The sequence below is a fragment of the Lithobates pipiens genome, unplaced genomic scaffold, assembly GCF_037356315.1.
Source record: "Lithobates pipiens isolate NorthernLeopardFrog02 unplaced genomic scaffold, aLitPip1_a1.2 Scaffold_13, whole genome shotgun sequence".
NCBI lineage: Eukaryota > Metazoa > Chordata > Amphibia > Anura > Ranidae > Lithobates > Lithobates pipiens.
In genome coordinates, this window is record NW_027507718.1 from 539,088,084 (window position 1) to 539,113,523 (window position 25,440).

The 25,440-nt window shown below is 47.4% G+C and overlaps 1 protein-coding gene across 2 annotated transcripts; it reads right to left on the bottom strand.

Annotated features, from left to right (window-relative positions):
* Nucleotides 1-1,699: 1,699 nt before the first annotated feature.
* On the bottom strand, nucleotides 1,700-18,996 carry LOC143976231 (5,6-dihydroxyindole-2-carboxylic acid oxidase-like). 2 transcript variants are annotated; one of them, XM_077478641.1, is made up of 7 exons: nucleotides 18,589-18,996; nucleotides 16,225-16,547; nucleotides 15,023-15,227; nucleotides 14,320-14,487; nucleotides 13,572-13,751; nucleotides 13,118-13,264; nucleotides 1,700-2,136 (listed from the first exon to the last, which is right to left on the bottom strand). In XM_077478641.1, the coding sequence occupies exons 1-7, from the start codon at nucleotides 18,977-18,979 to the stop codon at nucleotides 1,952-1,954; spliced, it is 1,599 nt and encodes a 532-aa protein (XP_077334767.1). In that variant the 5' UTR covers nucleotides 18,980-18,996; the 3' UTR covers nucleotides 1,700-1,951. The 2 variants fall into 2 exon arrangements, with proteins under 2 accessions (XP_077334767.1, XP_077334768.1); XM_077478642.1 differs by lacking the exon at nucleotides 1,700-2,136 and having other exon boundaries at nucleotides 13,101-13,264.
* Nucleotides 18,997-25,440: the final 6,444 nt, after the last annotated feature.

Below are 25,440 nucleotides of genomic sequence, written 5' to 3' on the forward strand. Positions count from 1 at the left end.
CCTCAAACATTCCACACATTCATTTCATCCTTTATTCCACCTCTAATATAGAATCTGAGGACTCCAAGTATTGGAGATGGCATTGGCTGGGAATCGAACCCGGGTCAGCTGCTTGAAAGGCAGCTATGCTCACCACTGTGCCACCAACACAAGGTAGTGTGGGAGGAAACCGGAGTACTCGGAGGAAACACGCAAGTACAGGGAGAACATGCAAACTCCATGCAGATAGTGCCCTGGTCAAGATTTGAACCATGGACCCCCGTTCTGCAAGACTAACCCCTGTGCTGCCCATATGCAGCCTCTGTTCTCTAAGGTCTGCCCCCGCTAAGCAGAGTACATCAGTTATGTCCACTCAAAGCGCCTCCAGAAGAAATCCACATCTATCCAAAACACTCAAAGAATAACGCACACCTCCACAACATATGCAAACTTATCCTAATCTACAATATATAACACTCCTATAATAAAACACCCAAACAATAAAGAGGGGTACAGTGGTCCCCAAGTTAGCAACACAATGGAGCTACTTATTCCATTCACACTTGGGTCTTATTCACATGGAGGGTATGAATCTGTACCCTGTATTTACCAGAATGGGGATGCACAGGTGTTCCCAGCATCCTGTGTAGGCAGTCCCATTGCTGTCAACTGGGGTGCAGCGGCTGTACCCAATGTGACATCTGTGTTGGTGCCGGTGCACGGCCCAGAACACACCCAGGGTGCGTCCGTGCAACTGCACCCACATGGATGTCGTCTTTGGGGTAAACAGCCCTCACATGGTACAGATTCATACACCCCGTGCGAGTGAGGCCTTGGACTTCTCCATAAAAAAGGAGCTCACTGGTGGGAAGAGTTCTCATTTCTTCAGCAGAGAAAGACTCCTCCCACCTCTGAAGACAAAAAGTTCCAACCTCCCCTCATAGCTGGTCCAACACACACCCCTCAAAAACATACTGGCCTCCAACCTCCCCTTATAGCCGGTCCAACACACACTTTAAAATCAAACATAATCACCTGTAAAAAAAAAAAAAAAAAAAAAAAAAAAAAAAAAACCACGTGCCAGAGAGTGGAACCAAGTCTTCCAAAAAATGCCTCATATCCAAGAGTTTCCAAATGTAGACATTAAGCTTTTTATTACGGTTAAAATCAGAAATATCACATTCTAAAAAAGGGAAAAAACAAGGGGGAGGAGAGTATGGAAGAGGGAGAGAGGGAGGAAAGGGGGAGAGAGGGAGGAAAGGGGGGGGTGGGATGTTGGAGGAATCCCCCCCCCCCCCCCCCCCCACTACCTCTTCCATACTCTCCCTCTTTTTCCTTTAGAATTAGATATTTTTGATTAGCCTTAAAGCTTCTGCTTAAGCTGCAGAAAGGGAAATAGAGGGCTGATGGGAGGACCCTCCCGTTACTGAAGTGCCAGCCGCCACCAGTATAGGAGCCCGTGTTGGTACAGCCATATCTGGTCCCTGGGAGGGTTCCTCAGACTTTGTTGCGTCTTCTATGAACAGCCAATTGTCTTGGGAAAAACCTGTAGAATGAAAAGCAGCCATGGGAACATAGCCACATGGTCTATGGGAGCTTTCATATTCAACTGGAACATTATGGAAAAAATCGGTTTGCCTATAGGGCTTGTATGTAATAAAAGACCAGCACCATGAATGTTCCTGTAGCCATCTTCATAGAAACTCAGACAATTTGTTTGAATACATTTTTTTTATTAGGTCATGTGTAGCATTAACACTTATTACTGCAGCTACTCCTAGGAGGGAGTACAATAAAGGACAACCCTAGAGCACTTTTACTGTCCAGTGTCATTAGCAGCACATTGTATTATTGGGAGAACCTTGGCTGGAGAGTGCAGATCCAGTCCAGGATGCTCCGCTAGCAGAAAGTGATCAGAGACTTCATTGTATGAAGTGATAGCAGGATACAGTTTTCAGAGTTCCACCGGCCATCACACTTTTTCAGCATCCTCTTCAGCACAACGCTGGTAGGACTTTGCCAGGAGGGGCTCCAGCGTTTCATTCCTCTGGTTCCTTCTCCGGATGGCCCACCAGGTAACGGCACAGATCACAGCCACAAGGACCAAGACTGCTATGACTGTTATTACCCCAATCTCTTCATTTCTTAATGGACGACCTAAAGAAAAACAAGGTTTACCAATCCTCACTTTACCACACATTGCAAATTACAGGTCAGAACACCAAAGTTTGGAGAGAATGTTCCTTGCAGCCAAGCCCCCCCAATCCCCCCCCCCCCCCCCCCCCCAATGCCATCCCATCCCATCTTCCACCATCTTAGATGTAGTAGGAAATGGCAAAATCCTGACTGGTTTTTACCATCTGGGTTCCTTTGTCAACAGGAAGCAAGGAATCTCAAATGGAGGGTGATCACCATTAGTCATCACCAGGCAAGCATCTCCAGTGAAGATTTTTCCATAAGAAATGTCTGAATTGCCCACTGTCCCATGACTATGGACACCCGGAAAAAGTGCATCTCTCCAGTTGGGTTACAATGAAGTTGTCAGGAGTTTCTAATCCTTCCTTACCATAGGCAAGCAAAGAATATCCAAAAATGGCATGGTGGATATCAGTGGCAGCTGGGGCTCAAACAAACTGAAAACTCCATTAATTGCAGCCACTGTGCCCATCAAGCGCACTTACCCTGTCTTGGTGGGACAGCTCTTCAATGTCTTCTCCTGTCCTCCGTTATGATGATTGGACACCTGTCAGGCGTCCAATCACAGCTCCTGTCGGTTCAGCCAATGGGAAACAGATCTGGGCACCTGATTGGCTGAGAGGTGGTTTAGTGTTAGCCGTGTTAGAAGTGCATGAATATTTTTGCTTTTCTAAGTATTATATGCAAATACTTGAATGTCCACAACCTGGCCACAGGTGAACATTACTAAATCAGAGGGACAGGTAAAGCAAACTCAGTGCAGTGTGGCTGTACAGTGTCTAAATAGCACAGATCTTAGTGGGGTTCTCAGTTACCCTGTGCCCCTAATGGACACAGGGTGATTTACAATTAAGAGGGGTCAGGGACACAGTCTCCAGAGCTCTCCAAGGTGAGCCGAGTTCCACAAACCCCCCCCCCCCCCCCCCCAAAGCGACTCCTTTCACAGGATCATATGGACCAATTTTTCTACACCAAGGAGTGTTGGATATTTTAAACAGATCATTAGATAGACCTCAGCAGTATAGCAGAAGACCATGGGCAGTCTGAAACCAGTCCACAAGAACGCCGTGTTCTCAGCCCAACAGAACCAGGAACAAAATGTTTTCCTTGCACATAAGGCACTTCTGTACTAGCAGGGATAAAAACCATGGGAAAGTGTGCATGCATATTTTGCTGAGATATTAGAAGATATGTACTTCAGCTGAGGTTTTGTGCAAGACTTTGAGCAGTTAGTGTTTGTAGTCCATTCTCCATTGCAGGTGGCACTTGACCACAACAGCAATGCAGTTGAGGAAATTCTGTGATTTTCTTAGTCGCATGGGAGCAGCCAATTGCATGTGGGTGCCCCATGTGACTGGTGGGCCATCTTGGGTCAGGCATAATCTAATTTATCACTCTGGGTTTGGCGAGTGGCTAGTGTAGGGATAGGATCCCCATCTGTCCGTGACAGTGCTTGGATGCAGGGCTAGCAGTTGACCTAGCAGTCAAGGAAGCCTAGTTTTTTTGGGTGTGGACCGGCTAGGCCACATTCCAATCCTTGTGGCAGAGGTCAGCATCTTCCATTCTGCCTCCATTGCTGTCATGGTTGCAAGTGGCCCCGTTTGGGTGTACTTCCCCCTCTGGGCTGGAGATATACATCTACTGACAAACTTTGACCTACTACACCATGCTGCACCTACCCACAAGTGTACATGTCAAGTCTTCACTAACAGGGAGAAAATCTGAGAGGCTCAGTGACAGATCTGTTTATTGAGTCCTATATACCCCTACATATACAGTAGCCCTTCAGCATTGTCACCAAGACCTCCACAACACAAGGTCACATGTCACTGGCTAGCTAGAGGTGCCTCACTATCCTTATCCAGACTCTAGAAGTGGCTACACCTGCTTGCAACCCCAATTTTATAGATTGCCCAGAAGGCCACTTGTGCCACAATGTCTAACATTTCCCTGTATTTGCTGGTTCTCTTGTAAAGAGAAGACTCCCGATCTAGATTTTAACCCAGCCCTCAATTTCCCCACATGCCTGCTTGCATTTGGCGAGTGGAATTGGAAAGGGGAACTAGGCGAGCTGAGCAGAAGTGGAATCTGTCAAAACTAGGCACCCCTGAAAAAAAAAAAAAAAAAAAAAAAAAAAAAAAAAAGCAGGGGGGTGGGGGGGGGGGGGGGGGGAGGTGAGGTGGCCTTCCAGACTTTTACAGAGGCTTAGAGAAGTCAGTCTCAAGGAGAAACACAGGGACAGGCTACAGAGTGAAGGGTCACTGATGGCCAGCCACAAAAATTGGGATCAAGAGGTGGTTATGGTTCACGGTGGACAGAAACGTCACCAACTGGGAATGGGCTTCCAGCATAGACAGGGAACACTTATTCAGCACCCTGGATTAAAGCCCACTTCATGGATGTCATGATCATAAAAGACTCAGTTAGACTTACCGGTGACGGTATTTCTAAGAGCCTTTCAGGACAACCCCGGAGAGAGTGTAGCTCCACCTTGCAATCAGGAAACACATGCCCACTTTAAAAACACCTCCTCCTCCTCCATGGCTTCAGTTATTGTGGCCTTCCGACGCTGGAAAACAAAGCACAGAAAGCACAACACCATGGTAGAACTTAATACATTTACTAAGCATAACCTAGGGAGGGAAGTAACGGTTGTCCTGAAAGGCTCTTAGAAATACCGTCACCGGTAAGTCTAACTGAGTCTCTCAAATCGCCTTTCAGGACAACCCCGGAGAGGATAACCGAGAAACTTACCCTAGGGCGGGACTACTGCCTGCAGTACCTTCCTGCCGAAGGCCTGATCTGCTGCAGACAGTAGATCTAACCGGTAATGCCGGAGAAATGTCGAATAACTGGACCAAGTGGCAGCCTTGCAGATTTGTTCAGGCGTGGCACCGGCCCTTTCAGCCCAGGAAACTGCCGTGGATCTAGTAGAGTGGGCAGCAATACCTGAGGGAGGCATTTCTCCTTTTGCTTTATAGGCTTCTGTTATAGCCAACTTAAGCCACCTACCCAGCGTACTTTTAGAAGCTTTCTCCCCCTTGCGTGATCCAGAAAATATCACAAAGAGGGCGTTTGATTTTCTAAATTCTTTAGTAACTTCCAGAAACTGTAAAAGACATCTTCTCACATCCAATGTGTGAAAAACTTCCTCTCCTGCATTTGCTGGGCTTGCAGAGAATGTAGGTAACACTATTTCCTGTGATCGATGGAAAGTTGAGGATACTTTCGGTAGGAATGCTGGATCCGTCCTCAGTACCACCCTGTCCTGATAAATTCTAAGGAAGGGTTCTGTAATAGCTAGAGCTTGGAGCTCGCTGACTCTCCTGGCCGAGGTGATGGCCACCAAAAAGATTGTTTTTAAAACCACCTTCTGCAAAGAAGCCTCCTGTAAGGGTTCAAACGGTGCTCCCGAGAGACCCTGTAAAACTGTAGACAAATCCCAACTGGGAAAGTCTTTAAGGGCTACTGGTCTATTTCGAGCAAGAGCCCTAAAAAATCTAGAAATTAAAGTTTCTTTAGATAAAGTCTTTTCAAAGAAAACTGATAAGGCAGCCACCTGAGTCTTCAGGGTACTGGCTGCGAGACCCTTCTCCATTCCTTCATGGAGAAACTCCAAGACTGACACCGTGCTCTTGACCTTGAGTTCTCTAGAACTGCACCAGGAGTTGAACTTTTTCCAGACCTTCATGTAAATTGCCTGTGTAACTGCCTTCCTACTGGACAGCAGGGTCTTTACTACTTTATCTGAGAGACCTTTAGCCTTTAACAGGTCCTCCTCAGAAACCAGGCGGTTAGCTGCAGGAGTTCCACTTCTGGATGACTTACTGTCCCCTGGGATAACAGATCTTTTCTGAGTGGTAACCTCCATGGGGGCTTCGAGGCTAGGTTTCGAAGACCCGCGAACCAGGGTCTTTTTGGCCAAAAAGGAGTGACTAGTATTAAGTCTGTCCTTTCTTCCCTGAATTTCCTCAGTACTAGTGGAATTAGAGGAAAGGGGGGAAAGGCATAGCACAGCTGGTAATGCCAGGGGTGAGCGAATGCATCCAACCCTATTGCTGCATCTCCTCGGTGAAGAGAAAAGAATCTGTCCACCTTTGAGTTCTGCTGGCTGGCAAAAAGGTCTACCTGAGGAACCCCCCAGGCCTCGGAGATCATCAGGAACACTTCCTGATTCAGACTCCATTCTGCCTCTAGCAATTTGCGCCTGCTTAGGAGGTCCGCAAACAAATTCTGAGAGCCCTTCAGATGCACTGCCGATAGTGAGGCTGTGTTCTGTTCTGCCCAGGCTAACAACAGATTGGCCAGCTCCATCAAGCTCCTGCTTCTGGTTCCCCCTTGCTTCATAATGTAGGTAACCGCTGTTGTGTTGTCTGACAACACCTGAACATGGTGGCCTCTCAAACTCTGCTGAAATGCCACTAAACCCAGAAAGATCGCCTTCAACTCCCTCCAGTTGGATGATCTTTGAGCTTCCTGTTTGGACCAGACCCCCTGAGATGTCTGACCATCCAGATGGGCTCCCCAGCCCCAGGCACTTGCGTCTGTAGTAAGGCGCTTGTCCACAGGAAAGGTCCACACCAGGCCCCTTGAGAGGTTTGCCTGGTCTCTCCACCACCAAAGAGCCCTTTTCGTCTTTGACGAAATTTTTAGCTGTTTTTCCAAAGGATCCTGATGGGACCAGCTTGACAGAACCTCCCTCTGAAGGGGTCTGGAATGGAACCTGGCCCACTGAACAGCCGGGATTGCTGCCGTAAGCAGGCCCAGAACTGCCATAGCCATCCTGACTGAGACTGTCTGGTTGCTCTGTATCCGCTGTACAGCTAGCTGTAACTTTTCCTGTTTTTCCAACGGCAGGAAAACTTTCTGGAGAATCGAATTTAATGTATACCCCAGAAATTTCATTTCCTGTGAGGGGGTCAGGATTGACTTCTCTAGGTTTAGAAGCCATCCCAGGCCCTCGAGGTGAGACTGGGCCCTCTGGAGATTGACTAGGACCTGCTCCCTGGAGTCTGCAAAAAACAAAAGGTCGTCCAGATAAGGAACGACTGGAATCCTTCAATTTCAGGGGTTCCAAAGCCTCTGCCATAATCTTCGTAAAGACCCTGGGAGAGGACGAGAGTCCGAACGGCAGAGCCCTGAATTGGAGGTGCCATACCGAACTCCCTACCTTCAATGCCAGGCGCAGGAACTGCTGCGATGCCTGATGAATTGGTATATGAAGGTAGGCATCCCTTAGGTCCAGGGATGCCATGAAGCATTCTGGGGTCAACAGCTTTGTGATGGAGAAAATTGTATCCATCCTGAAATGTTTGTACCGAATGAACCTGTTCAGGAATTTCAGATTCAGGATTAGACGGTACTTCCCTGAGGGTTTTTTCACCAGAAAAATATGTGAATAAAAACCCCCGCCCTGCTGGCTTACTGGGACTTGAATCAGAACCTCTTGCTGTATCAGCTCCTGTAACAACAGCTTCATTGCAGAGGCCTTCTCCTGATCCCTTGGCAATGTTGTCACATAAAACCTGCTCGGGGGTAGTTCTGAAAACTCCAACCTGTACCCCTGATCGACAACGCTCTTCACGAACAGATTTGGAGACAGCCTGTCCCATTGTTCGCGAAAAGCTGACAGTCTCCCCCCCACTGGGGAGATATTGTCACTTGTTCTTAGGGGACTGCTCTGGGGGAGATCTAAAGAGGACTCCACCCCTGCCTTTGCCCTTCTGTGAACCCCATCTGCTCTTGTGCTCCTGGTCTTTTTTATGGGACTGCTGAAAAGCAAGAAAATTCTTTTTAGCAATCTGCTTTTTCTTAACTGGAAAAGCCTTCTTTTTATCGGCTGTTCTATCCAGCACAGACTCTAAATCAGGACCAAAGAGCAAGTCACCCGAGAAGGGAAGACCACACAGCTTGACCTTAGAGGCAGTGTCCCCAGACCATGTTTTCAGCCAAACTGCTCTCCTGGCTGAATTTACAAGAGCCGAAGACCTAGCGGCCAGTTTAACTGATTCTGCTGATGCATCCGCCATGTATTTGACTGCATTCAGGATCAGTGGAAAGGACTCTAAGAGATCCTTGCGGGGTGTCCCCGCCTCAATATGGCTCTTCAGCTTCTCTACCCAACATTCCAGATTCCTGGCCACCACCGTAGCTGCCATTGCTGGTTTTAGACTGACTGACGCAGCATCCCAAGCTTTTTTAAGGATGGAGTCAGCTTTTTTGTCCATTGGGTCTTTAAGGATCCCCATATCTTCAAAGGCTAGATCCGTTCGTCTGGATACCTGCGAGAAAGCTGCATCAACTCTGGGTTTCTTGTTCCAAACCTCTGAGTCCTTATCTTCGAAGGGAAACCTTCTTTTGAGAGCTTTAGAGAAGAAAGGGGCTTTTTCTGGGTCCTTCCACTCCTTTCTCACTAAGTCTGAGAGGACCCTGTGGACAGGAAAAACTCGCCGTTTTGTTTCGTCCAACCCCTGGTACATTTTGTCATGAACTGACAGTTGTACTCTTTCTTCCTGAATTTCTAGAGTAGTGTAGATTGCTTTTAAAATATCATCTACTTCCTCTAGTGATAGCTTGAATTTGGAGCCCCTGCTATCTTCTTCCTCTTCCTCCTCCTCAGAATCCCTGAAGGAGATGAGAGTACTACCCCCTTCGTCTCCAGACTCTTCAGTTTCCACCTGTCTGGATGACGACGCCCTGGGGCTGGGCGGTAAGTTCTGAGGCTCGGTCTGTGCGGGAGGGTTTTGTATCAGGATGGACTTGACTGAACTCAAAGAGTTTGTCAGCTCTTTAACCGAAGAAAACAAATCCTTATATTGTTGAGATGTTTCCTCTTCCACCAATTCTCTGATACAATTTCTGCACATTGCCTTCTGCCATGAATCTCTGAGGGGGGTTTTGCAGGAAGGACATTTTCTCTGACCTGGTCTAGCTTTTCCTAGTGATTTTTCCTGAAACGACATACAGGTTTAATTCACTAAAAGCTCTCAACAACCAGTTGCTTAACACCAAGCCAGTGCAGAGACCCACCACCAAACAGACCTACTAGTTATAAGGGAATACTTATTAAGGTTGCCAAAAGATATACGGTACTAGGTTAAAGGTCTAAGATAATATGCTTAGGCGTGCATTTCACTAAGTTCAGAATTAAGATGCAAGATGTTGACATATTAGGATGCATCTGTCTGCGGTAAGAGGTACAAAGCTAAGATAGGACTGGTTACGCAAGAATATGGTCAGTCAGCAGATGTTGAAATGACGAAATAACTATCAGAAGACTGTATTTCACCTTTGACTTAGATAATGTCATGAGTTTAAGAAAAATGTCGATGTATGTATGAATTACCTGATTGGTTAAACCACAGGGCTGTCCTTCTGTTCAAACTAAATAAAATTGTTGTGTGTGCTTCAATAGGCACATTCATTATTCACGTACAATAGCGTGTATGTGTAATGTTTTGTCCACCGGTGAAAGGGACCTCCGCTCTTCAATCCTAGCCTAGGCTACCAGGGGTTACTTACAGGAGACGAGCAACCTAACAGTTTTGGTACCAGCAAAGTGGGGTTCGTCTCGTCTTGCGACAGAACCAACGCATCCCTTCATCCCTGGGGATAAAGTGCTGATCAAACAATTAGCACAAAGAAAGAGTATCGGACCGGCTTTCTCAGGACCATGGAAGGTGGAAAAGGTATCCAGGACCGCAGTGTTAACAGACCTAGGAAACACCTGGATCCACGCCAGCCGTCTTAAAAAGTGTCCCCAGCTTCCCTCGACTCCAGAGCCCCTGGCAGTGACAGAGCAGCAACTCCCAAGAACAAGATCTACAAGAAGTTCAGAGAGGCATAGAACAAATTTCCCTGGAAGATCCCACACCCCTCAAAAGGACAAAACAGAGCCAACAACTGCCGGGATGAGAAACGAAGAAGAAGAACAGAACTCTTAGATAACAAATAATCAGAACTTTAAAAAAACAAAGATGCTTTCTCCATCAGTGTCAGGGAAGGCTGTATGCCTTTGGGGTAGTCTGGTACTATTTGTATTCCTGCCCACATGGTTGATAGCTAACTGTATATATCATCCAGAAGATTTAGGTTTATTAAAAGGGATATGTGGACCACCTAAGATGAATAATACCCCCGGCCAAAGACATAGTAGAAGTATTGTACCCGTTAATGAGTCACCTAAGGGACTGACTAACAAGATGTTACTACTAAAATTCAAATATAGCTTTGCTCAAAAATCTGGTTTTGAGAAATGCTGGATTTGCAGCAAGCTACATCCCAGTACAGCTAGAATCCCTCTCATGGCAGTCCCCTTGAATTTTACCCCCCTCCTTAATGGAACACCCCCTATCGTCCTAACGAATGTTACTAGGACCCGTCCAAATAAAACCCTCACTTTCCAAATTATAGGTAGAAGCCACTTCCCAGACTGGTGTTTCCGACTGGGAAACACCACAGATGGAGCCGAGGTTTGCAAACAAGCAAAACTTAACATTTCAATGACATCATTTAACAGTCCTTCTTTCTTCCATACTTCAGATCCCACCCTAAATGCCACCTTTTTAGACTTTCTTAGCTCCAGTACCAAGACTACAATACACCAATTAATGTCAATTCTGGTGCTCTCTGGCCTTTCTGATACTCTTAGGAACGTGTTCCATAAACGACCCCTAGCTCTAGGAAATACCATATATATATGCTGCGGCAAACTCTGTCACCCCTGGATCCCAACCAAACCCCAGGGGTGGTGTTACCTTGCAGCCCTGGTTCCTATTATGGGGGTATTAGGGGATAACAAGGGAAGTCACCTCCTTGAAGCCAGCATGCATCCTAGATATCCCCTTAGACACCGTAATAAACGAGAATTGTTTTTAGAAAAAGATATGGCCTGGGCATGGTTCCCTTCCTGGACAGGGTGGGGAATTGACCTAATGAAAAGATTAAATAATTACACTGGCATAATTGATGAGATTCTGGAGGAAAATTCTGATGACATAACCAAACTAAATCTAGAAACTAGGGCAATTAGGAAGCAACTAGAACTACATGAGTTGGCTATAGAAAGTATGAGTGCAGCCCTTACTGGCCTCTGTGAGACTACTGAGGATTATGAGTGCTGTACCTGGATTCATAATACCAGCATCGAAGTCCCAGACTACTATGACGTTATTGCCCAACACAGGGAAGAGGTAAATAAACTACAGAAAGAGGCAAGGAACATAGGAAAAAACTGGGATCCCTTCTCGAGCAGTTTTAGTTTTGGGGGATTAATATCTTGGCTCCGAAATGCTGCCATGACAATTGTCACTGTGATTCTCTTCATTCTATTTTTATATGCCTGTTATAAGATAATCAAATGTTTATGTAAAAAGGGAAACACGGTCGCTCCGAAGGATCTGAAACTCACTTCCATTGTTAAGGATCCAACGGTATGGTATAGAAACCAAGAGCACAAGGGTTCGGAGTATGAAGCCTGTGCTATTAAATTAGAAAAGGAATGATCATTATGTAAATCACAGAATGATCAAAGGAAGGATTATAAGGGAATACTTATTAAGGTTGCCAAAAGATATACGGTACTAGGTTAAAGGTCTAAGATAATATGCTTAGGCGTGCATTTCACTAAGTTCAGAATTAAGATGCAAGATGTTGACATATTAGGATGCATCTGTCTGCGGTAAGAGGTACAAAGCTAAGATAGGACTGGTTACGCAAGAATATGGTCAGTCAGCAGATGTTGAAATGACGAAATAACTATCAGAAGACTGTATTTCACCTTTGACTTAGATAATGTCATGAGTTTAAGAAAAATGTCGATGTATGTATGAATTACCTGATTGGTTAAACCACAGGGCTGTCCTTCTGTTCAAACTAAATAAAATTGTTGTGTGTGCTTCAATAGGCACATTCATTATTCACGTACAATAGCGTGTATGTGTAATGTTTTGTCCACCGGTGAAAGGGACCTCCGCTCTTCAATCCTAGCCTAGGCTACCAGGGGTTACTTACAGGAGACGAGCAACCTAACACTAGTGAGACCCCAGAACTAGGCTGCAAAAGGTCAGAGCGAAGTCCACCTCTGACCTGCAGCGACAGGCCCCCAAGAGGGGGGAACAAACAAAGACATACCCACAGTAAAGCAGAGGGTGCCAGTGCACCTTACGTACCTGGGCTGGACCGGTGCTGGGGGCGCCTGTCTCCGCCATAGCTGGCTTGCACTCTTCCATCGTTTGAGTGAGGCAGCTATTTTACAAACAGCTCTCATTTTAAATTTTCCCGGCCTCCGCGTCATCAAGGCCGGCCGGAAGCGGAAGCACACGGTCACCTGACCCGCCCCATGACCCCTGCGTTCCAGGCGCTGAACCACGGCGCCACGCCCCCTCAGAGCGCCCGCGCGTCACCGTGAACGACGCCGTCGCCGCCCGGGACCCGGCGCCGAAAACGGAGCCATGCCGCTGACCTGCAGCGGCCTCCGCCAGCAACAGAGCCCTCCCTGCGCTAACAAGCGGACACCGGGCACCCGACGCCGGCACTCCGAGGGTCCTTACTCCCGTGAGATGGCGGGACCAGGAGCTCCAGGAGTCCTCTCCCCGTGGAGATGCTGCTGGGGGTCAAAGAGAAACAACCTGCAACAAAAGGTAAGCCTTACTCCCCTGCAGAGAGTGTAGCTCTCCCTGGTTCAGGCACATGCTTCCTCCAAGGAGGAAACACAATAACTGAAGCCATGGAGGAGGAGGAGGTGTTTTTAAAGTGGGCATGTGTTTCCTGATTGCAAGGTGGAGCTACACTCTCTCCGGGGTTGTCCTGAAAGGCGATTTGAGAAAGTAGTTAACCTGTACATAAACGCAGCACTTGACCGTTAAAGATCAAGGATACCTGGGAAAGGCTAGCCTTATACAAAATAAAGCCATTCTATATAATACTCAGACACTGTACTTACGAGGCCACTGAATGTCGTAGGAATAGCCCAGGTTTTCTGGTGCAGTTGCAAACATCTCACTGTTGGGCACTGGGGGCCAGAAGGGAACCATATTGTGTCGTCTATTATGGCCTATAGGAGCATTTTCCAGTGGATACTGTGTGAAATCTAGAACGAAAATCTTTAGTTATGGAACCATTGATTTAGACAAAAGGATTCTAATTGTAGGTCATCTGTGTACCTTCGTAAAATTAAGAGTGACCCAGCCTGGCCCCAAACCCAAGAATGGAGCAGTCCACAGCTTATGCAGCCACTTTAAAAAGCCAGCAGAACTGATCAAGAACCACAATTGCTTGGCATACAACACTTAAAATTCCATAATTTGGGCAAGGATTTCAAGTCAATGGGTACCACCACAGCTTGGTTACGTCAAGTATGGAAGAGCTCATCAAGACTCGTACCCTACAGATCGTACCTGCACTGTGTCTCCTCAGCCATTCATCAAACACAGCATCTGTGAACGTATGAAGCAGCACAAAGATCGGATCATTTGGAGATATGTGGGTTTGTCCTCCTGTACCATTGAGGAATAGGTGAGCAAGGTTATGGAGGCTTCGAACTGTTGGGTTGTACTGACCAGATGGCTCACTGTACCCTGTGGAATAAAAAGTTCACCATTAATACGTGAAGACAATAAACCTGCCTCAGTGACCTCATGGTAAAGACCTACAGGACTATTGTTTGATGCCCCCACCCCATAACATCCAGGTGGACCTGTCCTTTCAGTTATACAAAATCATTTTTATTTATTTTTTTACATGGACACAGTGCCTTCAATAGCAGCAACAGCCTCATATTAGACAAGGGTTGTCTAAATTTCAAACAAAGGCCTATCAGTAGGAGGAATTGTTCCCCATCATTGGGGTCAGTGCCAGGAATCATGCCCCATTTGTGCCAGTGGAAGGAATAGGGTCCCACCATTGTCAATGGGAAGAATTATGCTCCACTGTTGGTTAAAGTGGAAAGAATGGTGCCCCACCATTCATGTCCGTCAGAGGAAAGAAGGTCCTGCATCAATGAGAATGGTGCCCAAAGGGCCACATAAAAGGCATGCAAGTGGCCATATCTGGCACACTGGCCACAGTTGAAGACCACTGTATTAGAGAGCATCAGCTCAGCCTCATATATTAGAAAGTCATCCCAGAGATGTGGGTGTACTGTACCTTCAATTGTGTTTCGGAAGCTTTCAGAAGAGTTTGAATAGAATGGTGCTGTGTCAAACAAATTTACTTCCAGACAAAGCAAAACCTCTTCCATGTCGGGAAGTCTTTGCACCATGGGCCGTGCCACATTTCCTGCAGGATTCCTCTGGATTGGTCCTCCAGCTGTGCCTGAGGATTGCGAAATTAAGGATTTAGCTTACCATACGACATTAGACATGTGCAATTTGTTCTGCATTGAAGTTTGAAAGAAAAATTGTGATTCAGATGGATCTGAATTTTCGAATCGCAATAGTAAATTTCAACAGGAAATATTGCAATAAATACAGTAAGGTGTGAAAGAAGGCAGAGGAGTCCTTCATCTGCTGAATAGATCAAATATATTAGTCTTATGAAATTCAAGTTTCAAAATAGAATATAAAAGATTTGAATTGTAAAAAAAAAAATTGAAATATGGATTTTAAAGTTGTATTTGAATATTCCGTATCCATTGAAAATTTTCAAATGCGGTCGAAAACCAAACTAAAAATTCCTAACAAAAGTCTACCAATGTATGTTATTTAACATTAATGCAGAGTCATTTCTGGTCGTGCCCCCATAAGGTAGGTCCCCCCCATAAGGTAGGTCCCCCCCTCCCCCCCCCCCAGCCAATCTTGCTCATGAGCATGCCCAGTTGCATTTGTGACAATAATCCCCATTTACTCACCATTGCAGATTGTTCCGAGGCTCTCGTAGTCTTCTAGATCTTCACAAACAACTCTCCATTGAGAGAAGACTGAATTTGGGCTCAGCAGATTTCCACCAAAATTGCTCCTCGCACCCATCAAGTCATCAGTGCAGATATCACATCGGTTTCCACCAATGGCAAAATTCCAGTAAGGCAAAGAAAATGATGGATCTTTCAGAAGGTTCTCAAAAAAAAAATTAAAAAAATTATTATGAGAAAATGGGGAAAGCGCAAGCATTAGAGCCACCAATTGAATCATCTAGTTGTACACCAACAAATTGTAAGAAAGAAAACACACACACACACACGACATTGCCACCAAGTTAAGCCAATATATGCACCATGGACTGAATTCAGTTTTGGGTGGACTTTTGGATAGTTGGTGCAAAATCCTATTTAAAGGCCTACTTCAACCAAAATGCAACATTGTAGCTTGGAATGGGGAAATGTCCAACCCAGACTCTCAAATAGGGTTCCATGGAAGATCATCACCAATAACCATGAATGCAAGGAGCAGTCTGACCAGTGACCATGCTACTGTGAGCTGTAGATAATTGACATGCATTCCCTGAGCCCATAAAGATTAAGGGTTCCACTATGAAAAGTTGAGGCTGGCCCAAACTAAGTTTGCTCTCCCTGTGATGGATTGACCTACTTTCTCTTGGTAAAATAGGCAAGTTTTCCCAGTAGGGGACACAAACAGTTAAAAACTACCAGTGCCTTAGCTAGCCACACCTATTGGTGTCACTTGTTCTGTATTCTAGTCCTGGTGTGGTCCCAGCAGATATCTTATAATGCATTTCAATACCCACTGTTATCGGTGAGGACACCACACCCCTTAGCAGAGAGCAATTGGAATGAACTCATGTGATAACCAACCTATCCATGGAGGAAAAATTGCAAAGCAATCCCATCTTTCACCCTGTCAGGACCACCAATGATGAGCTTTTGACCCAAGCAACTGGTGAAAAAAAAAAAAAAAAAAAAAAAAAAAAAAAAAAACATGCTCAGCCAACCTAGTACTCAAACCATATAAAATAGCTTCATGTGCCCATCCCACATCACAAAGGGTATAAGACATCTGATGGAGAGGGGGCTCCTTCCTCGCTTCTCCAATGCGGAAACAGATCCGACAAGTTTGTGACATGTCCCTGCTCCTTCCAGAAAGTTTTAAAGTTTACCTGAATGTCTCTTTCCAGCTGCAGCAAATGGAACCTGTGCCACGTGAGGAAGGCCGGACCTTCATGAGAGAAGTCAATACCTCCAGCACTGCCCTGGTCCAGGCCCAGGAAGGTTTTGCTGACGCTGTAGTAGTGAGTCCAGACGAAGTAGTCATAAATGGAGATGTTCTCGAAATTAGTCACGTTACTCTGTGGATTAATCAGCTGATTGTAGTGTCTGGTGGCGATGACGTAATCCGGGTGGACGGTGTTCTTCGCAAGGTTGAGGGCATGAATGAAATTCTGGCGCTCTGTATCATTCAAGGCCATAATATTTCTTCTTTCTAGACAAGAATTGAAAGCCAACATTGTCACAGGCGTTTATTGGAAGCCACATTTGTGGGTTAAGTATTTATGGCTACATGATAAGCCTGCCATGATATCAGATAGGTCTTGTTTAATGTACACAATAGGGGGCTTCTAGCCTTCACTTTAACCAGCTACAAATGGACTGTCAAAACCTTCAGCATTCGATGCTTTGTGGAAACCCTTTTAAAGGTGGTCCATCAACAAAAAGGTCAGAAGTAAAAAGTTTAAAGCTATGAAGATTCCAACTGTTGCAGGTATGAAGCTGGCCATAGATGGTAGAAAGTCAAAGTTCTCGGGAAGAGAATTTTCTAGTTAAGTTTGCCAATTAGTGGGTCAAAGCAATGGTGATTTTCAACCACAGTGGTGGGAAAATTTGAGGGCGCAGAATGGAAAAAAGGTTTTCCTCAAACTTCTAAGAGTGTATGGTTTGTTTGGCAACATTTATTCATGCTAAACCTAGACATTAAAAAGCAAACAATCTTTTGAACCTCAACATTTTCCGAGGTGGTTGAGCATTTGTACACATTTTTTCTAAGATTTGTTTGAAATTCTATGGCCTGCGTTAGACATGTCCCAATTCTTGCTTCTCCATGCCACGTTTTGGTTCCTCATCTTGGCTCACATCCTATAGTGACATAGGGGGGTCCATAAAGGAACCAGTGTTTAGTGGAGGGGGGCAGGTATTAGACACTCAAAAGCTATAGAATACCCAAAAGACATGGACCACCAGGAAAGAATAGATGTCCATCTCTCTAAACTAAAAGCTATGAGGATTTACATTGTCCATCCACAAATTACAAGTAGTAAGCTGCAAAGGCTTCAAGAAAACCCACACTGGCATTTCAAAAATCTAAAAATGCTGTTTAAATGACAGCTCCCTGCCAGCTTAACAGCTTGAACTTCCACAAAAAAAGCATAAAACCTCTCAAGTATTTTGAGAAACCTTTGGGGGGTTCCCAATTCAGTTTTTAAACAAAACAAGCTGGCAGTGAAATGTCATTTACTAGCAATTTCAAAAGGCCTCTGTCATTCTGTAGATGTACAGGAAAAACCCCAAACCATGGTGGGGAATCCATACTGGACCCATCTCTGCATGGCCTGGCTTGGGTGTGGTTACACTTCGACCACTCCTCAAATACCACATGCTCTCAGCATGGGGCAATAACTGGCCAGGGAGCTGAATGGCCATGGGTTGCCAAGCATGTGGTGGGTGCACAGCTTCCTTAGCAGCCATTGACAGCAGGAAGCCATCTTGTTCCTGCATGACAAACACCCTAAACATTTGGTCAAACTTGCATACGAACCAAATGCTCAGCTCATTTGTTTGATCTTGCTCTGGCAGGGTGTGCTAGTCAAGAATCATTCTTGATTACATTTGCTGGGGAATCAGGATGGTCTAGGTGGGTGACATTTTACAGAGCTTTCACCCTGTGAGGGGTAACTAACCACGGTGGGACCTGCCTTTACAGGCCTTTGGGGGGTCTACAGGTTACAATGATTCCTAGGGGTTGGAAGGAAGCAGAACTCCCCTCCTTAGGAGATATTGCCAAAGATATAGGTCAAGAGGAAACCAACTGCGTCTCCCCCATAGGGGAGGTTTTGTGTGACTGGATGAGGGGGGGAAGTAGAACATGGAATTAAAGGTTCCTGTGTATGTTTTGGAACATAAGTAGAGATACTACTTGAACCCCCATTGCCAAGAAGCCAGAGCTCTGCATGAGCCCAGCCAGCAAAATCTGGATTAAGGATTTGCAAAGACTTCTGAGATTGGGAGAGTTTAAGGTCTAGTCTGAATTATGAGATCAACCATGTCTGGAGAAGTCTTGATCTACACCCATCCAAGTAATTGGTGTCCATTGTCATACCATCTTGGACAAACCGCCACACCCGAGTGCCTGAGATCCTCGGCCAAAGGATGCACATGACATCTGATGTATGCATTGATCAGATGAAGAACCATAATTATTGGATACCATTGAAATAGCGATACACAACTCTAGTCATACTTCTACTCACCCACAACAATGGGCTGATCACACTCATCACCAGTCCATCCCGGTTTGCAGCTACCACAGTTGTGTCCGTAGAACCGGCCATTGCACAGACAAGCCTTTGTGAAGAAGCGAATAGGCCAATATTCCCGGTCGTCCAGTCCCTCCATTTTATACTGGGGTCCATGAGGCCTGGCGTCCACTGTGATTGGCATGCAGCGGCCACGGCCCACAGTAAAGCCGCAAAGGTCGCTGGGATTTGGAGACTGTTGAGGGTAGAGGCCGGGACAACACTCTCCGGTAGCCAAGGCCTCTGGGGTGGCACACTGGCGGGGAAACTGGGTAGAAGCCAAGTCACAAAGAAGGGCAACCGCCAACACTACGGCAAGGTGATCCCATGATTTACAGAGCAACATGGTTCCGGGACAGTCGTGGCTCTGGAACAGATACAAGAATATGAGGTCATCTTAATTATAACGATGGGACAAAAATACAGCCAAATAAATGCCGCCTACAAGGAGAACGTCTGGCTTTCTATTCAGAACTAGGAAAAAAAAAAAAAAAACTGAAGCTGAGGCAAACTATTAAATACACATGAAATAGGAATATGGTAGTCTATACCTGCCAAATGGTTTGTATTTCTGCCGATCCCAAGTTTCTCAGCTTTGCCACACAGCATCGCCTCATCGATAGGGTAGGGGACTTGTTTTTATGCCAGGCTCCTGTCTGACCCAGGACTTTGAGTTTGTGGTCAGAGGATGGATTACTAGTGGTTTCTCCCCCCCCCCCCCCCCCTTTTATGGTGCTCTTGTGGAACACAGAATACCTTGGAGAGCTCTGGAAAACTCCTTGTCCAGCTCCCTGGGCTCTCCTATGTGTAAGTTACCCTGTGGTCTATTAGGGGCACAGGGTGACCAAGAACCCAAGTCTGATCTGCACTAATTGGCCTCACCGTACAACCACAAAGGACTCAGCATTTCCTTTTACCCGTTGTCCAGGGTCTTATATGTATGGTTTGTGTTGAAGGAATGAAGGGGGCTCTTTCACGTGGGACATTGGCCTTTTCTGAACAGTGTCCCTCAAGAAAACATGAAGATAAAGTCGCCATTGCTAGTTTGAGGTTGCTATGCGTTTGTTACGTGCCTGTAGCCCATTGTTCTATTGTGCCTGTCTGCCTTGGGAGGAAAGTATTATGGGATGTATATGCATTAGCTGGGGGGGGGGGGGGGGGGGGGGGGAAGGCGTGGAAGTGCTCCAATAGCTCACCCTGCTGACAGGACAGTCTAATGAGAAGTTTGACTACACCTGTGCGTCTGTTACTGAATGTAATTTACCCCGACCGGTGTCATTATGCAAAGAAAGGGGGAGAGGGGAATTGTCCCGCAAGTTTATATCTGTGCCTCTTCAAAAAAACATTTCATGTTCCAGCTAAACAAGTCCTGCATAGATCTTGGTTGTAATATGCGGCTATAATATCTAACATCTATAGTCAGAGGAGGAAGCGGTATATGACGGAAGTACTCAAGCGGAGTGGGAAGTTCCGTTACAGTGACAACATGGGGATTCTGGCAGGATTGATCAGTATTTTCTGTAGTTGCGTGAAAATGAGCCGGACTTCAAACAATACAGACCACAACTAAGGACCCCCCCCACCCCAAAACACACGTTATAAAATATAAAATTATGTTCAAACAGCACCAGTGTTTACGTGTTACCATTTCCCTCTCCAAATCCCCACCACCCTACAATGCCAACAGCCCCCCACCATACAACATCCCCCCCCCCTTCCAGACCCCCACCATCCTACAATCCCAACAACGTCTCCCCCCCCTCCAGATCGCCACCACCCTACAATCCTGACGTTCCCCCCCCCCCTTCCAGACCCTATATCATTATTCCCCAGATCTCCACCACATTCTATACCTGGGGTGTTTGAATGGATACCCAACAGTCAAAATCCCCTCTCCTACCAGCTCAGAACTACTGCATAACACGCCCCCCCCCCCCCCCCCCCCCCACACCATCTACAAATCAATTCTCATATCTCCAAGCGTAGCCCTCAGAACCAAACCACCACCCTATAAATACCAGATCCCCATCACCATACAATCCTACTGTCCCAATCCCCCACCTCCGCACTACCCCACAATCCCCCAGATCTCCAACACCTCTAACTGCAGCATTTGCATGTTACCATTCCAGTACCCAGATCCCCACCACCATACAATTCCTCTCAACCCCCACCACCCTAGAATTCTAATCCCTCCCACCCTACATCTCAAGCCACCCCCTCCTCCAATCTCCACTACCCTACAATCCCATTTCATGACCCCCTAAAGCCCAAACCATCCCCCCTCTGAACCCCAAAACCTTACAATCTCAACCTCCACCATCTATAATCCAATCCTCAAATACCTATCCTCTCCAGTCCAGTCCCACAGATCCCCATCATCCTACAGTCCCAACCCCCCAGCTCTGCACTACTTTATAATCCCCCCAGATCCCCACCATTTACAATCCAAGCCTCATAACTCAAAGCCCATCCCTCATCCAATCTCCCCACAGGCCACTCTAATGCATTATACAAGCCATACAATCTACTCACCCAGCAGGACACATCATACAATCTCCCCTCACCTTCCCTATTTATCACACCCACCAACCAACGAGCTCAATCAGGCCATTAACCCTTCCTGGGCTGGGCCTTCTATATCTCTCTCTAGTCTCTAATGATGGATATAAAGGGGTCACAGATAGAAGTCTCACCCCACATTCCCCATATTCCGCAATGCTCAAAGTAAGACATAAACTCATATAGATAGGACTGACTTCACTGGCTGCATGCTTGTTTCTGGCCTCTGACCCAGACCTACTGAACCCGGATGCAGCCAGGAAGCTGGTATTTTCAGGATGATAGTAATGACAACCTTTTATTTGCTTGAGTTACAGATCTGTTAGTCTTAGCAGAGTATTCATGGCCAACTTTCATATGCTACATGCTTGTTTATTGTAGGGAGGCACAGCCAGGAAATCTATCAGTGAGAAGAGGCCATCAATGGAAGCTCTATGGTCTCTACTGCCATGAAACCCGACTTCACCAAAAGTGATTCTTTAGTTCTAGGAGGAGCCTTACCATGGGACCCGACTTCTAATACATCTCCATCCCATAATTCTCACCTTTACCCCCATTTGTCTCAGCACAGGGATGGTGGGTAACCCCTCATAATGTGCACAGCGGGTGTACAGATCCGGGAACTCAGCACAGGGATGGTGGGAACCCCTCATAATGGGCACAGCGGGTGTACAGACCCGGGAACTCAGCACAGGGATGGTGGGAACCCCTCATAATGGGCACAGCGGGTGTACAGACCGGGAACTCAGCACAGGGATGGTGGAAACCCCTCATAATGGGCACAGCGGGTGTACAGACCCGGGAACTCAGCACAGGGATGGTGGAAACCCCTCATAATGGGCACAGCGGGTGTACAGACCCGGGAACTCAGCACAGGGATGGTGGGAACCCCTCATAATGGGCACAGCGGGTGTACAGACCCGGGAACTCAGCACAGGGATGGTGGAACCCCTCATAATGGGCACAGCGGGTGTACAGACCCGGGAACTCTGCACAGGGATGGTGGGAACCCCTCATAATGGGCACAGCGGGTGTACAGACCCGAGAACTCTGCACAGGGATGGTGGAAACCCCTCATAATGGGCACAGCGGGTGTACAGACCCGGGAACTCAGCACAGGGATGGTGGGAACCCCTCATAATGGGCACAGCGGGTGTACAGACCCGGGAACTCAGCACAGGGATGGTGGGAACCCCTCATAATGGGCACAGCGGGTGTACAGACCCAGGAACTCAGCACAGGGATGGTGGGAACCCCTCATAATGGGCACAGCGGGTGTACAGACCCGGGAACTCAGCACAGGGATGGTGGAAACCCCTCATAATGGGCACAGCGGGTGTACAGACCCAGGAACTCAGCACAGGATGGTGGGAACCCCTCATAATGGGCACAGCGGGTGTACAGACCCAGGAACTCAGCACAGGGATGGTGGGAACCTCTCATATGGGCACAGGGATGGTGGGAACCCCTCATAATGGGCACAGCGGGTGTACAGACACGGGAACTCAGCACAGGGATGGTGGGAACCCCTCATAATGGGCACAGCGGGTGTACAGACCCAGGAACTCAGCACAGGGATGGTGGGAACCTCTCATAATGGCACAGGGATGGTGGGAACCCCTCATAATGGGCACAGCGGGTGTACAGACACGGGAACTCAGCACAGGGAGGTGGAAACCCCTCATAATGGGCACAGCGGGTGTACAGACCCGGGAACTCAGCACAGGATGGTGGAAACCCCTCATAATGGGCACAGCGGGTGTACAGACCCGGGAACTCGGCACAGGGAGTGGTGGGAACCCCTCATAATGGGCACAGCGGGTGTATAGACCCCGGGAACTCAGCACAGGGATGGTGGGAACCTCTCATAATGGGCACAGGGATGGTGGGAACCCCTCATAATGGGCACAGCGGGTGTACAGACACAGGAACTCAGCACAGGGATGGTGGAAACCCCTCATAATGGGCACAGCGGGTGTACAGACCCGGGAACTCAGCACAGGGATGGTGGAAACCCCTCATAATGGGCACAGCGGGTGTATAGACCCGGGAACTCGGCACAGGGATGGTGGGAACCCCTCATAATAGGCACAGCGGGTGTACAGACCCGGGAACTCAGCACAGGGATGGTGGAAACCCCTCATAATGGGCACAGCGGGTGTACAGACCCGGGAACTCTGCACAGGGATGGTGGAAACCCCTCATAAGGGGCACAGCGGGTGTACAGACCCGGGAACTCAGCACAGGGATGGTGGGAACGCCTCATAATGGGCACAGCGGGTGTACAGACCCGGGAACTCGGCACAGGGATGGTGGGAACCCCTCATAATGGGCACAGCGGGTGTACAGACCCGGGAACTCAGCACAGGGATGGTGGGAACCCCTCATAATGGGCACAGCGGGTGTACAGACCCGGGAACTCAGCACAGGGATGGTGGGAACGCCTCATAATGGGCACAGCGGGGGTACAGACCCGGGAACTCAGCACAGGGATGGTGGGAACCCCTCATAATGGGCACAGCAGGTGTACAGACCCGGGAACTCAGCACAGGGATGGTGGGAACCCCTCATAATGGGCACAGTGGGTGTACAGACCCGGGAACTCAGCACATGGGATGGTGGGAACCCCTCATAATGGGCACAGCGGGTGTACAGACCCGGGAACTCAGCACAGGGATGGTGGGAACCCCTCATAATGGGCACAGCGGGTGAACAGACCCAGGAAGCTCTGTAATGCTGCTATTGGGGGTTCAGTAAGGTTTAATCAGTTTGGAATTTGGGTTTATGGTCCAGAGTCCTGACAGGAATAATTCATTATCTTGTGATAATTGTAGGAAAGGCACTTCTGATGGTGTTATACCCTCTGTACTGCCCTCAGTGACTGATATGAGGAGGATAATGATGAGTGAGAACCGATCATACGCCCAATGAGGACCACAATGATCGATGAAGACATTGAGTAGCGCTGAGTGTCTGTGTTCAGCTCCTGTCTACGTAGGATGGTAGGAGGTCCCCTGCAAAGCTTCATAGGTTCTGTTGAATAATGACACAAAGGATGATGGGAAGGAAGTAGGAGGAGCCATTGAAGAGCTGGATATGCTAGACAGTTGTCATGACCTTGAGTTTATGAGCATTCAATCTGAATCTGGGCAAATCAATCTGCCCCTCTCCAGTTACCCCACATACCGTCATTACACTTTGCCTGGCCTTAGTAAGTAAACCAGGAAAACCTCAATGTTTGAAAGAACCCCGACAGTAACATGTCTGAGAACTCAGCCTGGCTCCAGAACTTCTCTAAAGCGAGGTTATGGTCAGTGAGTCTCTGTGAACTCTTCTAAATCTTGGTACTAGGTGGAACCTGGAACTTGTTCTTGGTTAGTCTCTAGGGGTCATTTCTGGATCTACATGTAGCCTCTGTTAGTCTCTGGGGGGTCATTCCTGGATCAACATGTAGACCTGGGTGGCCTCTGGGGGTCATTCCTGGTTCAACATGTAGGTCTAGGTGGACTCTGGGGATTAGTCCTGGATCTATATGAAGGCCTGGGTGGTATCGGGGGTCATTCCTGGATGTACATGAAAACCCTGTTGGTCTCTGGGGTCATTTCTGGATCTACATGTAGGTATGGGTGGTCTCTGGGGATCAATCCTGTCTCTAGAGGTCATTCCTGGATCTACATGTAGACCCGGGTGGTCTCTAGAGGTAATTCCTAGATCAACATGTAGACCCTGGTGGTCTCTAGAGGTAATTCCTGGATCTACATGTAGACCTGGGTGGTCTCTAGAGGTCATTCCTTGATCAACATGTAGACCCGGATGGTCTCTAGAGGTAATTCCTCGATCTACATGTAGACCCGGGTGGTCTCTAGAGGTCATTCCTTGATCAATATGTAGACCCTGGTGGTCTCTAGAGGTCATTCCTGGATCTACATGTAGACCCTGGTGGTCTCTAGAGGTCATTCCTGGATCTACATGTAGACCCTGGTGGTCTCTAGAGGTCATTCCTGGATCTACATGTAGACCCGGGTGGTCTCTAGAGGTCATTCCTAGATCAACATGTAGACCCTGGTGGTCTCTTAGGGTCATTCCTGGATCTACATGTAGACCCTGGTGGTCTCTAGAGGTCATTCCTGGATCTACATGTAGACCCGGGTGGTCTCTAGAGGTCATTCCTTGATCAATATGTAGACCCTGGTGGTCTCTAGAGGTCATTCCTGGATCTACATGTAGACCGGATGGTCTCTAGAG